Source organism: Dryas octopetala, chromosome 7 (assembly GCF_963921425.1).
Source record: "Dryas octopetala chromosome 7, drDryOcto1.1, whole genome shotgun sequence".
NCBI classification, from domain to species: domain Eukaryota; kingdom Viridiplantae; phylum Streptophyta; class Magnoliopsida; order Rosales; family Rosaceae; genus Dryas; species Dryas octopetala.
Window position 1 is genome coordinate 15,901,894 of NC_141372.1, and position 19,017 is coordinate 15,920,910.

The window sequence follows — 19,017 nt, forward strand, 5'->3', positions numbered from 1 at the left end:
TTGAACAACTCATCATCCTCTTTGTGATTATCTTGCTCATAATCACTATCCACAAAGTCATCATCCTTTTCCACAGCATCATGTAGGTCCTCATTTGCATTCTCATTCTACTTATCTTCTATCACCTCAACATCAACAATTATTTTCTTACATTTGCATTTACCTTAATCTTGAGATATTTCTTGAACCTCATCTCTAACCTAATGGTTCTTCTACAATCTCTTCTGCATGCCCAACATCTTCTGGAGGTTCTTCATTTTGGAAGAAACTTTCCCACACTTCACTAGCAGAAATTGGCTTAACATAGACCACAGCTCTGCCATTGTGAATGGTAAAACTAATGCACTCTAGGCCCGACCTGGAGGGCAGAGGGGGCTGGGCACCACGTAGGGCCCTGACAAGTATAAGGCCTCATTTTGGTCCACTAGTTTTTAAGCCTACTAAGAAATAAAAATTTCTTTATTTGTTTTCTTTTGTGGACTCAATCTTCACTTGTTTTCTTGTTTTTAAGCCCATAGTTGGACTTATCCTCCTTCAAATAGATGAGCCTCTCTTTTTAAAATTAAGCAGCCCAATATTTTTTTGTTATGAATGGATCTTTTTCTTTAAAATAAGGCTTATTATAACAAAGTAACATCTAACATTTTGTTCACTAGTTTTTCTTGTCATCTCCCTCACTCTTTTATCTCTTTCCATGTCTTCTCTCTCTTTCTCTTTTTTTCTCTTGCTTGTTTTGTTCAATTAGTTTTTATTAATCAAAAAATTTGTTAGAGATATTAGTAAACGATTGTTTGGGTGGAAAATTTTTGTCCAATAATTTTTTTTGTTTATACAAAAGGCCTCAACTTTGATTTTCGCCTAGGGCTTCCTAGTTTCTTGGACCGGCTCTGAAGCACTCAAGTAGTATTTTATCACTAGTCACATGCACCATACATTGGAAGTGATATAAGTAGACCATGATACACATTGTGTAATAAGGTAAAAGTGTCCAAGAAACTTGGACAAATTTTTCATTGAACTCTCATCATCACTGCCAAAATCAACTCTAAAGTTTGCATCTTGCTCGTGCAAACACTCAAATGTACATTAATATTCAAGAGCAACATTTAGCATCAGATAAGTTGAGTTCCAACGTGTTTGTACATCTAAAAACAAAGACTTCTTAGATGGAATTCTTTCTTCTTTTGCACACTTTTTGAAGTCTTCCAATCTAGTAGGAGAACTTTGTACATACTTTAGATAAGAATGAAGATGAGATAATGAGTCTCTTACCTCATTAATTTCATCCCTAGTCTATAAGGTTCAAATGTGTGCAAAAACCTCACATGAAAAAAAAAAAAAAACTCACCAGTCAACAACAAACTATTTCTCCTATTAAACCTTCTAACCAAACTTGCTGCTGTAATATTGGAACTTGCATTATCAATTGTGATCGTCCACAATTTGTCAATACCATAACCCAACAAACAATTCTCCACAACTTGTGAAATGACTTCACCACGATGTGAAGTCGGAATCACATAAAAGTTAATGATTCTTTTTTGTAACACCCAATTTTTATCAATGAAATGTGCTGTAAGGCACATATATATCCAAGGTTTTGAATGGACGTCCACAAATCAGTTGTGAGGCACACTCTTGATTGGCATGTCTAAAACAATTCCCTCAAATCTTTTTTTTTTCATCCTTATACTTAACACAATCTTTCGTAACTGTTGTACGCGACAACAATTTAAACCTTGGTTGTGCACAAACCATAAAAAACCTAAAACCATCCTTTTTCACATAACTAAATGGTAATTCATCAACAATAATCATTTGAGTAAATTCCTTCCAACAAATCTCTACATCAAATTTTCAGCTGGACAGATTTTGTGATGTGGACAGATTATATGGATACTTTGGGCATTTTTCAAGATGCCTCCACACTGCACTAGTTCCTAAGGAACTAGGACATGAAAATACTTTCTTACAATAGTTACAGGTGCATTCATCATCTACTTCTGTCTGTATTTTTAAGTCTCTCGAAATGCTCCCATATCCCAGACTTTGCAGTATAAGGTTTTTTGCGTTTAGAACTTACCTCATAATCTGCACTACTAGGCTCTATTGAAATTTGTAGAGTATTTTCTACCATTTATGAGGATGACATACACCTATAAAGACATGCGTAGAAATTAACATTAGAAAAATAAAGGGGAAAATAAGCATATAAAATAATTAAAATAAGAATTGCATCATAAAATAATTAAAATTCAGAGCAGCAGAGATAAAACTTAAAAGAAAATTGTGCAGTGATAAAGAATTAAAGAGGGCTTACAGAGATGACGAAGTCGAGAGGCTAAAATGATCTGAAAAATTAGGAGACCCAATGAACAAACGAGTGTAAGCTGAGTTTGCTTACTGTATCACATAAAAGAGGGGTTTGAATACATAATTTATAGATATAATTAGTTAATTAAAAGAGAAGAAGAAGAAGATCGAGGAAGCAATAACTCCATAAATCTTTGGCTGGAGCAATCATAAAAAGAACAAATCAAAGGACTTACCAGGGTGGAGTGAGGTGCATGTTGACAGCTACGATGGAATGAGGATGCGAGAGGTGGAGAGGAAGGAGAATTTGGCTTCGGTAGCGATACTTGGAGTATGATAGATTGAAAATAGAACTAGAAAGAGATTGAGAGTCTGAAAAGCAAAACACTAGAACACGATAATTGGAATATGTCTTCTTAGATATCAACTTAGGGTTTACTTCAATGTGTGGTTGTGATCTTCTGAGACCATCATCCACTAGTTCATATATTAACTTAATATAACAAAAATATAAACTAGAAGCCATAAATTAAACAAATATAGTATTATGATATACGTTATTTAACTTTTGCACCATTAATGGTTTATATTTTCATATAACTAATGTAAATTTTAAAGTAATATACTAATATAAAACATATTTTAGTTCGGGTTGAAACATGGGTGGGCATGACCTTTGCCCACGCCCGGCCCAAAAAGTTTAGACTTTTTCAAACCCCCACACATGGGTTCAATTACCGGGTTAGGTTCGAGCGGGTTCGAGTTAACGTGGCCCAAGTTGCACCCCTGGTTCATTGTGTGGTGTGAAAAACACAAATATTCAATAGTTCATACTGGATCATACAGTTTGTACACATACTGGGAAAACACAGTTAATAGTGGTCAACCTCGTCCCAACCGTCTCTTGGAAGGGTTGATAAAATATGTCTTCAGAGCTTGAACGAGATCGCTTTTTTTTTTTTTTTCTGCCCTCTACCCTTGGTTAATTCATCTTTTGCAAATTTTTTAGGAAATTCGATAGAGCAATAAGCTCCACTTGGTCCTCATCATCATTATGACCGTCTTCCTTGCCCTGTTGCTGAGTACCTGTTGTATTCACATCAAGCTTCCATGAGGCCATTAGCTTACACATATGTTTGTATATTCTTGAGAATTTGATATATATGGTCGACCCTAAACGCATGAAATACACGTACCCCTATATACCATCTCATCATCACCACGAATAAACGATAATGACATCTCAGCTCAGCTATCATCCGAACTCCAACCACAACCTAAACTTGTAATATATGATCTTCTTCATTACCACAATGGTTGTTATCTGCTCTTCGATCTTGTGGTGTATACACCACTGCTATCTTGCAAACCTTATCCATATATTGGATCACCAACGACAGGGTTTTCAGGTTCCTTTCTATCAAATGGTTGAACATTATTAGCAGCCAGTGTGCTTTCCTCGATTACCACATCATGCACCCTTTCATGACCCTGGTTATCTACTCCAACATTTGTGGGATGACAATTCTTGCCTAACCTCCCCCAGCAATAGCTTTTTTCCCCCTAACATTGTGCACCCCTCCATCGCCCAATTTAGGGTCAGTAACTACATGTGGAAATCCATCTATGGGAGTACCCACTTTGTCTTTGTGGGGTGACTCCCACTCAACAACACTCCATGCTTCCTTATCCGTTCTTGTCATTGAAAGCTCCTTGTATGCATCATCTTTCCTGGGGGGTCACTCTCTATGCACAACCGGATTATTTGTTCCCTTATTAACCACTGGCGAACCCAAAAATCTATTTGAGCCATGTATATGGGGGGATACAAACTTTTTTCTCTGCGAAACATTTTCTTTCTCCAAACCATGGTTTTCAGTGCACTCATCATCAGGTAAAGTATTTTAGGGGTTATGAGACTATTTGAACCGATGCTATTATACCCAGCTGATGCCTCGAGAAAGCTCTTCATCTCAGCCAATATGTCTTTCATTTTAGCAAACCATGCCTTCACAATGTGCGTTGTCTCGGTTAGTAGATTATTTCTAAATTCAGAAAGTTCTCCCTTCAAACTCCACAACATTGCTTGCATTATTTCAGTATGGGGAAAGAGAGGGATTGAGAATGTCATAAGTCAATAATAACACCTAGGGTACATTATAACAACATGCAAACTATGCACAAACAATATATAATAACTCAATTACCTGAACTGTCTCTAGCGTCTCATTCGTCAAAGGACACTGAGAAAGGTTGGCTGAGGATGTTGCTCCACTCAAATGACTTTATTTCAGCTTTTCAAGAGTCGTATCCAACCCCATCTCATTTTCAATGTTGTGCGCTTGTTCATCGGCCAGATTGTTGTCCCATCTACAATCCCAGGTCCAAATCATACTGCACATTTAAAAGATATCTTATGTTAAACTCTTGGACACTAACTTGGTTGCATATGCACTTATAAACAAATAACAAACATATAAAAAGAAAATTTTGTTATAGAAATACTTGTGAAGGAATTTGACCACACTTATTTCTATGTCCCAAATACAGCCAACACAACACTATAAAACAATTTCAATCAGCCAAGACAACTTATAAGACTAAAGGATATTAATAAAAGGGGATTCATAAAATAAAAGGTATCTATATATTTTTCTGATCATTGCAACAAAACAACATAATCCACAGTCATAGAAGAGTGAAGATGAGTAGGACCATCTCAATCTTTATATTTCATTCTTTGACATTTATTCCGTACTTATCACAAATAAATACCTTTATTTAGATTTAGTTAATTTTATAGACAATTTAAGCTTGTGAACCCATATGCTAATTTGAATATGAAAATAAAGTTCATGTATCACAGGGCTCACCTACCTCATCAAATAGGAATATATGACTGACGAGTTGCTTATACGTAATGGCTCTAAAGTTTTGCCAACCAGTGCAAGATGTGAGGGAAAGCATCTTGTGATACCCTTCTAGTGTCTGCATTAGCAGATATGGAGGGAATGCATTCGAAGGCCCAAACCTAATATTTAAGACAACAAATGCGTCAAACATATATGGTTTCACTTACTAGTGTGGAATCCACACTGTCACCAAACTGAAATGATTAATTACCTGGAATGCAAAAGGAAAGCAATTGAGTTCGTATTCAACCAATCTCTTCTCATTTTCAAACTTAGCACATCGACTCTGCAAATCGACGCCCAAAGAAAATTGCATAAATCATCTACATTCTCCTCCAACTTACGGAACCTTAGGTCAATGTGATTACTTCTCTTCTTTCCCAACAACACAAAGTTGACAAAATATAGGATGCCCAAACTATATGTATTCTCATTGTTCTGGCATGACTGGAACATTAGTTCTTAGTTCCCCGGGTAACATGTTTTCTCTTCCTAAAATATGTTTTCTTCAGCCTACAACGGCTATACATTTTGTCAACGCCTCCACAAGCATTAAACTTAATTATGGGTATATTACCAAAACAGCTGGTTTTAAGAGCAAATTCATTCTTGCTGAATAGCCCCACCTGGCTCTCTGACAACATAATCACCATTCCCTCTTGGTGATCATCTTTGTTGTGACCCTCTCGTAGCAACAATAAATGTAAAAGCATTCTCTATGATCATTCTCTATCCCATGCATCAAGGAAATGACCAAAACAACTTCTTCCAAACCATTCCAATTGATCATGGCTAAACGTTCTCTTTATGTTCTTTATGCACTCGTTCAACAGTGACCGACATGACACCCTTGCCTGGTGTGGGGGGCATTTGTGCTTCAACTCATACCGTATGCCAGCATCCATATCATGTATTAGATTCGTAATATATATAAGCAACAATCCATTAAGTTGACAATGAAAGTCGTTCTCTATTTAAAAACATAACTAATCAATTCTTAAAAATATATATACCAATTGTTCCTTTATAAATGGATATTTAATAATTCTTCGAAAGTATATCTTCAGTTCCAAGCAAAACCAATCAATTCTTCATAATCTAGTCTCTAGTTATTTCCAACGGATATTCGAAATATATATTGCTTACGTTACACGCACATGGGAACTCTAGAACTCTCGATATATTCCTAAGTAGAGAGCTACGGAAGAGGGAAGAGCCTATTCGGTCTTGATTGCAAAACAATTCAATCTCTTTATCATCTTATGTTCCTGAATTATGGTCGGGTATGTATTTCCGTCAACCTTAGCATGATCCTTGAAGTCCAACAATTATGTATAGATTCCATCCGATCAAAAAAAGCACATTTCCATGATCTAGTACTATATATGGCCAAAGATTCATGAATCTAGACATATGTTGCCTCTTAGAACATCTCTCCTATTTACCATGAGTGATAGATCCTGTGTTGAACACACACATGTCCTCATACATCAGTGACTATGCCTAATCTATAACTTTGACTAAACTCTAGGAGCCTATCCTTATAAAAAAGTTAAATTAGCACAATGACCGAGCGCACATGACAACTGTGGCGTCCAAGTCTAGGGACTAGTTCTGTTATCAAGACCAAACGAATTCCTGTTGATGGGTGAGTAATACTCCATGACAAGTATTTGTTCTGTCAGTCACATTCAGTGAACCATTTATTGGCACCCATGATCTTCTCTTAGTATCTCTACCCCGATAATCCTAAATGTTAGGCAAAGATATATCATGCTAGTCTTACCAGATTGATATTGTTCAGTTATCAATCCAGTAACCAAGAACAATTTAGACTTCAAGTACTAAGGGATATAAGTCTCAATGTCCTAACTTCTTTAGGACATTATTCCCTTAACTTAAAATCATGCATGAATGTTGCCAACTTTTGTACAACTTGTTTTACTTGGAATTTGAAAAAAAATACCAAGTTGTAGCTCGTTAGTATACGAATCGTTTGGTGTAGCGATAACGTATAAGTACGAGGTCAATCCTACAAGGAATGAGATTGATGAGGCACACACTTATTTGACTAGCATTTATTGAATGCGATAAAAAAATGAAGTTTGAGAAGTGAACTAACTTAAGTGCATGGAAAGTAAATGAAGTGACATACTAGAGATTAGAATCCACCTTTAGAGGTGTCATGCTCTACAATTCAAGTACTTAGTATCAAATTTTTCCTACCAGCTAGGTTTGGCTAGTGACTAGTGGCAACTGCTATTAACAGATTTTGTTCCTTGTTCATACTTAGATCTCAAAACAATATCACAAAGTAGTTTACTAAACATGAGTCTCCATCAACTACGATCGATGGTCGATTTCCTAGAGCTAAACACATGCCTAGAGTCATTAAGATTTATGAACGACAAAACATGCAAATCAAAGAGCTAGGCAAGACCAATTATCCCCTACTTTCTACAAAACTAATCTCCTGAATCCATTGATTCATTTGTTACTTATGATTTAGGTATTCTCTAAACCATATCCCACCTCAATCTAACATTAGCTAGATGCAAAAAACCTAGAGTAATCAATTATAAGAAATTCAACAATCTAACATATCATTGTTTCAAAGATTAAGAATTTGATACTAGATAAACATTGTTATGCATGCATGATCTTCACTTGACCTCTAAGTCTCATGTCACGATGTTATGGTTTAACTTCGATTAAAGTTTCATCATCCCTCTAACATGTCAAATAAACTAATTCATATTAAAAAGATGGATTTGATCCATTACTAACAAGAAAAGGAAAAGCATAATTGAAATCAATGCAATTAACAAAAGTACTTGAATTAATTAAATGAAAGAGTTGGAGTACAAGAAGAACCAAGAACAAATCAAGAAGATCGGCGGTGGCTTCAAGGAGGTAGCAGCGGCATTGATAGTGGTCGGCGGTGGCTAGATGGCATGCTTCACCTTCTCCTTATCTCCCTCCTACTTTCTCAACTCTCTCTAAGAAAATTATGAATTCCTAAATCACTAGATGCTTGAATGAGAGGTAAGGGGGTCTATTTATAGGAGCAAGGGAGGTGGCCGGATAGTTGTACTCTTTTTCCGATGTGGGATTGTGGGATTAGGAGAGGCGACAAGGAGGCTTCCTTGCCATGCTATCCACTCTACTTGGGCGTCAAGGGAGGTGACATGGAGGTGAACCGGGCCTTAAAGCCTTGTGTGTGTGCGGATGGGTGTAGGCCATCGGTCTTGTGGAGGTGCACACATAGCTTGGGCCGTCGTCCATGGTGGGCTTGAGGTGGCGCCTCCTTGTGGTGGGCTGCAAGCCTTGTGGTCTTGTAAGGCCTTGCTCATACGTGCTTGTTGCCCTCTAGTGGCCAATTAGGCATCTCTTGGTCCATTCTTTCTTCTTGTGTATTCGGAAGTCCAATTGTATCTTCAATATTGCACAATTCAGCCCATTCTCTTCATTATGCCCTGAAAAACCTATGAATACAAAAACAAAGAAATACCTACATAAAAGATTGATTTCTAGCACGCTAAATGACAGAATAATTGCATAAACAAATGATATAAAATGTGTCCAACAATGAACCTCTTTTATACATACACACATATATTAGGATATAGTATATATATATATATGAAGAATGAAACATAAAAGATAAGTTTGCCCACGCTGTTAGAAATATACACAAAACGTTTATTAAAATGATTTGCATTATGGCATATTCCAACATACATTGTGTTACAACACATTGTAAACACAACGTCAACTGGAGGGGAGGCTAAAGTTTATTGCATCTGCACAATATTCTCATCCCCTATCCTCAACCCCAAAATTCTCAGCCTTAATTTTTATTCCTGGATGATGTATATCAACTAACACTAAGACTGTATATGAACCCAATTAATTTTGAGATGAGGGGAGGTTAGGGTTCATCGCATCTGCACAAAATTGTCATCCTCAGCCCCAAAAATCCATGGCCTTAATTTTTAATCGAGCATGATTATATGAACAAACCAAAGGACTATGTATGAACGTAATTCATTTTAAGATGAGTTCTTATCTTTGTTAGCAAATGAATAAAACTTCAACAATCGTCATTTAAAACACCCAGCTGCGGGAACGGATGCTTGTCTGCGAATTCTAGGGTTTCAATTTCGGATTCGACATGGTACAAGTACTGATCTCAAGGATTTGCGGTGTGTGGGGGAGGGGGGTTTAGACAAATGGAGACTTGTGGCCTCCTTGACAATGTGATGATGGCCGAAATTTCAATGCCGGTGGGAAGTTGAGTGGCAGTGGGGTGCTGAATGACGAATGAGTTACTTTTGGAGAAGATCAATTTTTTGGTCGCCACATCCGACAAAGTGTGTACATATGATATATATATATATATATATTAGGGGTAATTTTGTCTAAAAATTGCCAAAAAAGTTTTAAAAGATTAAGTTTAGAGTTGAGAGTCAAAAAAGTAATTTTGATATTAAAATAGTTTATTTCACAAATAATTAATCATTTTAGAGAGATTTGCAGTATTTACTGTAGTTACTTACTTACTTCACACCCTTCTTTGCTTTTTCCTTGCGGCAAGTCCACAGATCAACAACATGATGTTTTCGAATAACACCCTGACAAAGTACAAAGTTAAAACAAAGAGAATAACTTATCTGTCTATGTGATAGGAGCAGACTTGTGTAATAGCAGAGAGAGAAGGAGAGGAGAGAGAGAGAGAGACAGGGAGAGAGGAGAGAGATAGAGAGAGAGGGATACCAGCTGTGGTATCCCGGGTACATGTAAGTCTCTCTCTTAAACAAAAGGTTTTTTTACTCAAATACCACCTAAACTATAGGGGGTGTGCTTAAATACCACCCAAACTTTTTTTTTTGTTAATTTACCACCTGAACTTTCACATGCCAATCTACCACCTATCATCACTTCAGTTAAATTTTTTGTTTATTTTAAGGGTATTTCTATCAATTCATATAATAAAAGCATTTGAAATATTGAAAAAAAAAATTCTAAGGAAACCCACTAGAAAGAAAAAGACTTTAAGGGTATTTTTTTTTTCTATTTTTTAGTTTTTAAGTTTTTTTATAATTATATTTTAAAAATAGTTTTTAAAATAATAATATTTTTTATTGTATTCATGGATAAAATGGGAAGTTTGGAAATTTTATTGATTATTTAACAGAAAAATGAATGTCAGGTGGAAAATTGACACATATTGCTAACTTTAGGTGGTAAATTGACAAGAAAAAAAGTTTGGGCGGTATGAAAGTACACCCCCTCGTAATCATGGTGGTATTTTAGTAAAAAAGCCAAAACAAAAAGCAATTTTTTTGGCTAAAATAATTAAAAAATTTGTTAGTTTGTTACCACTGACCAGACGAAACGAAACGAAACGAAACGAAATGAAACGTTAAGATGATGATTTTCTACAGGAAAACAAGCGGAGCCACTTCTTCTTCACCAGTCATGGCTCCATTCTCGTCTCTCCTCCATCCCCAACACCATCCCTTTTCTTCCCCAAACCCTAACCCTAACCCTAACCCTAACGTCATCCATAGGTACACCCTCCTTCCTCTGCGGACTCAAAAGCTAACGACCTCTCTCCCGCGCTCCTCCCCCTACCCCAACCCCGACACCAACCAAACCTCTTCGTCTTCTGCACCGCCTCCATCTCCATCTCCTTCTCCTCCTACTTCTAAGAAGTCCTTCGCCGTTGCCACGGGCGAGCTCTTCTTGGGCCTGGCGTCTAGGATCATCAACCGGTCCTATGGAGGCCCAGACGGCAAGGCGGCCTCCTCGGTCCCCATGTTCGACAGTTATGGGAAGTACTTCGAGGAGCGAATTGGGAAGGTGATGGAGGATGAGCTTCAGCCAGAGGTCGTTTGGGAGCAGCGTGTCAAGGATGTGGAGGCTGAGAGACAACGGCGCGTCGTTACGAGCCCCGGCTTCAGCTTTTCTGCTGCAGGACTTCTTTTCCCTTATCATCTAGGCGCTGCTCGCTTCCTTATTGAGAATGGTTATATCAAGGTCCTGCCTTTCTCAATTTGCCTATGTTTCTCGATGTATATGTGTATGTTTATTACTGAATGCATGTAGTTTTCAACTTGTCTAAATTGATACCTTCAACTCAATTTTGGGTTATTGGTTTCTATGCTCAAGTCGTGTGCTTTCTTGCTCAAAACTCTAGTTGGTATCTTATCTGATTTTAAAATTTAATGTTTCTATGTCGCGAGAGAAATTCTTTTCTATTTTCTATGTTGGAAAACGTCCCCCTTGTTTGTGCTTGCTAAATTGAAAGGTGCTTGGGATTATTTAGTAATATTATTGGACTGAGGTTTATTGGGTTTTGGAGCGATTGCTTTGGTTGCATATGAACAGGCACTAATTGTGTCAATGACTCGTAAAAGTTCTGCTTTTTTTAATGCTTGTTTTTTCTTTTGAAAATATTCTGTTTGCCTTGTGCTTGCCCCTGATGGAAGTGAACAAACATTATCTTTGGTGTCTGTGACTGTATTCAGAAGTAGAATGTATGTTCTTGTGCAGGAAACCACACCATTAGCTGGTTCCTCAGCAGGTGCCATTGTCTGTGCTGTGATTGCCTCTGGAGCCAGCATGGAAGAGGCCTTACAAGCTACCAAAATACTGGCTAAAGATTGCCGGAACAGAGGGACTGCATTTCGGCTTGGGGTATTTCTCTCCTCCCATAGTACAACTCAGTAGTTCTGATGTTTCTCAATCAACTAAACTTTAATTTCTTTGTTTTTTAGGGTAGTGATGACCTTAAAATACAGCTCTCTGTAATTGCAGCTATATGTCATGATTTCGTCCCTGATAATCTTGATGGTGAAGTTCATTAGTTTTATTTGGTTGAATACATATTAAGATTAGAAATTCAGTTCACATTTGCTATTGCGATCTTGGAATGAAAAAAATTAAGTAGAAAGCCATCAAAGTACAGTTTTGATAAGAAACAAAACAATTTAAGGAATGAAATAGGACAACTTTACAAATGAAGTAGAGTCCTCTGAGGGTTTTCTCAAACATTACAATTGCAGTGAACCAACAATACCACATTGAACAGAACACCTAGTCACCTATCAAGTACAGCTAGACAGCCCAGATCCTAACAAATGACAAAAAAAAAACCTAAAAAATAGGTGTGACCCAGCCCACATTGAGCAGGAAGAAAGGATAGGAACTGAACAATGGGCGAGATCTGACCCTGTCCAGTAGGAAGTCCACTACTTCCCCACATTTACTCTGAAAAATCCTGCTATTCCTTTCCATCCAAACCACCCACAAAATTGCCAGCACGCTATAGTTCCACAAGACTCAAACCTTTTTTCCCTCAACCAAATGCACATAATTTCTCAATGAATAAAGAACATGCAGGAGGAATCACCCATTTTAATCTTGCCACCTGAGTAACCTTGTATCACAACCTCAATGCAATAACAATGAAGAAAAGATGATTAATTCTTCTGTTGACGACCTTTTCTGCACATGGTGCACCATTAAGGTGATAAGCTAGCATTAGGCCTTTTCCATTAAGCTAGCATTAGGTCTTTTCCTTTGGATAACATCAGCGGTATTTAATCTCCCAAGTAATATCCAAGCTAGAAATTAATACACTTAGAAATGCTGACAGGCACAATTCATTACACATAATACACGTGTACATTGGATTTATTACATAAAAAAGTACAAATACTCTGAATCATACAGTGCTTAGTACTTGGATGAGCTTATTTATTATACTATGAACTTGGTTCTTGCATCAAAACTCAAAAGGACTAATAAGAGGAAGAAACATGATGAAAATCCAGTTTGTCCTTAATTTTAGACAAAACTAAACTACAGGTATCTGATTGTAAAAAGAAATTAAAACTTTAGGGACCTAATTGAAAAAATCCAAACTTTAGGGATCAAATGGATCATTTTTTCTGAAGAAAAAATGTCCCACTCAGGGAAATGTCTTATACAAACAATAACTTCTCCAAATTATGGCTACCACTTCTGACAACTAAAGAGTCTGTATGGAAAAAGTTCTATGTAAATTGGAACTGTTGAATTGACAGGCAATTTGTCGATTCACATTATATTTCCTTTTGTGAGTGAGGAGGTTGTGTGATTTATCATTCATGGACGTTGATAAGATCCTTCCATTTAGCAGCACCTTAGGGGATGGCATAGCCTTAAATAAAGTTAAGGGCAAGGTTCAAACGAGGAAAGGCTTAAAGTGGATACCTAGGCACCCAGAGACTAGGAAGGGCGTAGTAAGTGACGAAATGCTTCGGGGAGTTGAAAATAAGCGTAGATCCAGAGATTCCCGAATAGGTCAACCTTCGAACTGCTGCTTAATCCATGGGCAGGCAAGCCTTGAAGAAGCTCTCTCTTTATCATCTCATGCCAGATGTAACAAAGGATGAATCCTTTCTCCTTATCGCGAACCACGGGAGTGCCTAGCGCCCAGAGGAGTCGATTACACACCGGAGGTTGGTAAGAACTAAGGGTTAATGCCCCCCTAACCTAAGTGGGCCTACGCCCCCTCGATCTCTTTATGAGCTATTGCTGGTCTTTGCACACCGCAAAGCATGCGAGTTTAGGGACTACTTGAAAGAAAAGCCATCAAGGGGCTCCAACCTACGCCAAAATGTCCCAAGACTTAGGGGCGGAATAGTCCCCTGCCCTTGGCTTGGTCTCGACTCCCCCTGGCTAAGTACTTTCAATCTAGCAAGGGAGCAGTCACTCTCGTTAGGGAGCTCTAAAAGGGTTTTCTCTTAGAGTTCTTACAGTTAGCAACATTCTTTCTCTAGCTAGATGAGTCACAGAAGGGGGGGACCCCCTAGTCCCAGGTGAGCTTGTTCTCACATCCTTAGTGCTTTCACTAAGGCAATCATTAAATATATAAAATATATAATTTAATTTAATTATTTAATTTATTATTTTTACATAACATATTTTTACAATACAAATACACAAAAGTTTGACCCCTCCCTCTAATTTTTTTATTTTCTTTATTTGCATTTTTGGGATTTATATTGAATTTTAATGTGTCTCACAACCTGAAGGAATTCGGAGGGAGGGGTCATTTCATTTTTGGATCTAGAAAGAATAGGTTATGAGAGAATTAAGGATACCCACCAGAAAGACTAATCCAATCCATAATGATGTACCGGAAACTACAACATTTTTGTCACCCGACCAACCCTTAGGAGAAGCAAATACAACAGGTAGGTACACTAATCAATAAGATTAATGAAGTAGCAATTAATGCAAAAACAGCCAATTGGAAAGCAATAGTCATGTTTCTAATCCTCCAATCTACCAATAGTGTGTGTTCAATTGACATGCAAGTTGTCGATTCACATTTAATTCCTTCTTGTGAGTGAGGAGGTTTGTGTGTGTGTTCAATTGACATGCAAGTTGTCGATTCACATTGTAATTCCTTCGTTTGAGTGAGGAGATTTGAGATTAGGATATAATTCCTTCTTCTGAGTGATTTGACTTGTAATGTAGCATATTTTGTATTTAAGGTTTCATGATATTCATCTTTGTCTTATTTTGTATTTTGGTTGGCAGTGTTGAATACCATGGGTTTCTAAACTCATTGTCACCGACAAAGTTGCTTTTCATTTGTGAAACATAGTTGGATATTAAATTATTAATTCATCTGAGAAAGAATTAATGAGGAATATAGAATGAGTAGTGGATTAGAACATTAAGTGTTTCCAAGCAGGGAGTTACCCTATATAAAACATGTCAGTTCAACTAGTCTGATGCCATTAAATATGCTGTTGCTAAATATTGTAGTTCTTTGCTTGTTATCAGTTGAATCTGATCCTGTAATCCTCTGTAACAAGTGTTCATTTGCACGACCTAAAACCTTGACTTTGTCGAATGAGTTACACAGATATTTCCTTTACCCATCAAATGCTAGCCTTAATGATGGGGAGTAAAATTAAGAAATTTTGGCATAGAGGAAAGTTGGAATTAAACTTGCTTAATTAATGTTTATTTGTAAATGTGTTAGGGTTATTATGTAATTGTTTCCTTGTACTGGTTCAATACTGATTAAATACAATTTAGTTAACCCAATACTGTCTTTCCCTCTTGTTCCATTTCTTTTTATTCTTCTTATTCTCTCTCTCTGTGTCTCTCATTTCCTCTTTTCTTCATCTATTTATCTTTTTTCTTTCTTTCTCTTTCTCCTCTTCCATTATTTTCCCTGTCCTCCATCACTTAATTTGTCCTATATTTACTTGTACAGGCTGTTCTTCGAGATGTTCTTCAAAAGTTTTTGCCCGATGATGCTCATATTAGGTCTAATGGCAGGGTTCGAGGCAAGTGGTTTTCTTGCTCTCTACACAAAAAGAATATATTCTACTTTTTTTAATTATATATATTTTTTTTTTGTGGAGTTCGGTTAATAATTATGTCCATATGCAATAACTATCTTACATATTTATGGATATGTAATGTGTTTAGATATGTGTATCAATGGAGATCTATCAAACGTGTGATTGTGTTGGTGGTGATGATTGGGTAGGATCAGGCCCTGTGATCTTTTGGGGAGGATCAGTCCTGTGATCTTGCAGTTGTGACAAAAGTAGTTATGCTTAATTTGAGGATAACCTTTATGGTTGAAAGTTTCTTTCTAATTGTTGGAATTTGACCAACTACCTTTGAGGTTTTCGAACTCTGGATGGCTTGTTCCTATTTACCACAATGCAAATGATTGCTCTTTCTAAATCCAAAGAGTAACAGAAAAATGATTTCAAAACTGCAATAAATCAAAATTTTTGCTTTCAAAACAATGAAAATTTAACAATATATTCAACATGAAACGTGACAGAGCTCCTTGTTAACTACTTCCTCTCTTGCACTCCTTCCACCACCCACCCTTTGCCCCAAATCCCAACACTAAGCTTTACCACCCAACACGATAACTTGTTGCGCCAAAATTTGTGTAATGATTGACAGATGTAAGAAGTTTGGGTAAGGTATCCTGACTATAGTAAACAATGGTTAGTTTAAGAATAGTTGGAGACAGCATATGCATTTCAATTCATATATTGCCAGACAGTGAATATATCAAGAAGTTATGTATTTCATTTTCACTTTGATAAAGTTTGTTGGTTTACCACTATTTCCAAAAGATTAAGTTGTTGGGAATTGGGCCAACATTTATTTTATATTCTAACAGACCCCCTCAAATGTGGGACCTCTCCCCACTGTAGGGCCCAACATGTGGAATGCAACTCATGTTGGGAGGTTGCAATTGTAGGAATTCGAACTTAGGATGTCCTGGTTAGGTACCACGATAAATTTTTTTGGTTTGTCACGATTCTGAAAATTTAAGTTGTTAGGATGTGGTTCAACAATTGTTTTATATTCTTAACGCATTCATGCTTATAATTTTTTTTTTTTTTTTTTCATAGCTTAACAGTCTCTATATCATATAGTGATTATTTATTTCACCACTTGGTTACTTGTGTTTAAACATGAGTTTTTCTTTTTGTCTAAAATAAATGTTTTTTATTCTTCTTATTCTTGGTTCCATGGCCCTTATTGGTTGTATCTGTTGAAAGAATTTTTCTTTTTAATGTCCGAAACAAATGGCCAAGCTTATGTATTTGATATTTTAGCTATTCAGATTACTATATTTTCTCAAACAGCAATTTTATGCATGTACTTCCATTTTGATCAATTGTTTTTTCAATTGACTTCTGCATGCGGTTTCTTTATCATTGCCTTTTTTTCCACAGTTGCTGTAACGCAGCTCCTATGGAGACCAAGGGGTCTATTGGTGGATAAGTTTGACTCCAAGGAAGATCTCATTGATGCAGTTTTTACTTCTTCCTTTATTCCAGGGTGATTATATATACCATTCTTTGCTGTAGTAGTTGCTGCTGTTGATTGATGTATGAAGTTGAGAACTAAAAGTATACTTCAGTGCAGATATCTTGCACCAAAACCCGCAACAATGTTCCGGAATCGGCTCTGCATTGATGGGGGCTTGACATTATTTATGCCACCAACATCTGCATCACAGACGGTATTATGTTTTTTCATTTATGAAACTTGTAATAACTCTTCTCTTTAATAATATGTAAACCTGTTATTAGATGTACTGTGAGGCTTTCCTATAATCCATGGATTGGCATAGTTTACTAATATTGTATTAAAGGAGTCCTTAGTCCAAATACATTTTTTCCAATGAAACATTTATCCATTGCAAGTGGGAATTCTTGAATAATCTTTGATGTGGATCACTTGATAAGGTCTGCTTTTGGTGGATTTAACCTATGATCAGTACGGATCTGAATAATTTTTCCCACACTTCATAGATGGATGGCAGAAAATTAAAAATTGTGATACAAAACCTATGTTTCTTTAGTATTTGTGCTATGAGTGGTTTTGTACCAAATATGTTGCAAATTGTTGCTTTAAGTGAACATAAATTTGAATGTGGTTTTCAAACTTCTCCTAGTATAAACCCGTGAAACCCTTCCCATGTTTATCAGGTCGTGTTGTCAAATGTGTCTTCCAATTCCTTTTTCTGTACCAGTTCTGATTAAGGTTGAACACATTCACTTTGCTGAAGCTTTAATACCACATTTTCACCTGAGAAAACAATTGTTGTCTGCTGTCCTATTTTGCCAGTCATTTATTTTGCAATTGATTTTGAAGTGAAATGCAATGGTAGGAGACTTGTCTTATAGAGTATAATTGATTCTACTGATGGTAGAAGTAGTAATATATCTAATATTACCTATATGGATCTTTTGTTTCCATCTCTCCCCTTCCCAAAAAAAATTTTAAAAGAAAAGGAGAAAAAAGTAAATTGACCAAATCACATGACACATGTATCAGGTTTTCTCTTCTTTTAGAGTAGATTCCTTGTAGGATTTCATTAAGCATGGTGCACCTGTATTGTACAGTCACTGTGATTCTTTCTAGGATCTAATAATGATCTTGCCTCATTTACTTTGTTATTAATACTATAATTTGTGGTGGCCTCCTTTGTTTCATTTGTGGTTTGGAAATGCCTTAAATGTTTTAATTCCTAGATTATATCTTTTTATTACCCCTAATGTTGCTTTGCAGGTACGTGTTTGTGCTTTCCCAGCCAGCCGATTGGGAATGCAAGGAATTGGGATCAGTCCGGACTGTAATCCTGATAATAGGGCTACCCCTCGACAGGTAAATTTCTACCTCTGCATTTGAATGATAACGTTCCTTTAAGGATAAGATGATGAACTATTTGTTCCCACTATTTCAGCTTTTCAATTGGGCACTTGAGCCAGCAGAAGATGATGTTCTTGACCGTCTCTTTGAGCTTGGATATAAAGATGCAGCTGCATGGGCTGAGGACAACCCAGTTGAGCAAGTAGTTGAAGATGACAGTTCCTTGGTTGGTAGTGGCCTAGCTCAGTAGCCCACCATTAGATATCGCCGTTTGACCTTGAAGATGCTTAAGATTCTTGATTACAGTCAATTATTGAGAATCCTGTTACGTCATTTTCACATACTGGTCAGACGGGCTAGCGTTCTTATAGAATAGTACAGTGTTTGATTATAAAAGGGCAGGAACGACATTCTCCGATATAATATTGCAATTGTATAGCAAGTTGTAAAATTTACTGCAAGACATGAGGAATGAGGAAATAGGAAAAAAAAAAAAAAAAGATAAAGGTAATTGAAATTGTATTTTACTAATAATCATCAGTTCTGTTTCAGTCCAATTTTAGAAATCTTATCTGTTTCCAGACTA

General features: G+C 36.7%; 1 protein-coding gene across 1 annotated transcript; it reads left to right on the forward strand.

Moving 5' to 3' along the window:
• Positions 1-10,622: 10,622 nt before the first annotated feature.
• On the forward strand, positions 10,623-19,017 carry LOC147280069 (Acyl transferase/acyl hydrolase/lysophospholipase superfamily protein). The gene is made up of 7 exons (XM_086252544.1): positions 10,623-11,267; positions 11,784-11,927; positions 15,511-15,583; positions 17,009-17,114; positions 17,202-17,298; positions 18,351-18,446; positions 18,526-19,017. The coding sequence occupies exons 1-7, from the start codon at positions 10,656-10,658 to the stop codon at positions 18,679-18,681; spliced, it is 1,284 nt and encodes a 427-aa protein (XP_086108670.1). The 5' UTR covers positions 10,623-10,655; the 3' UTR covers positions 18,682-19,017.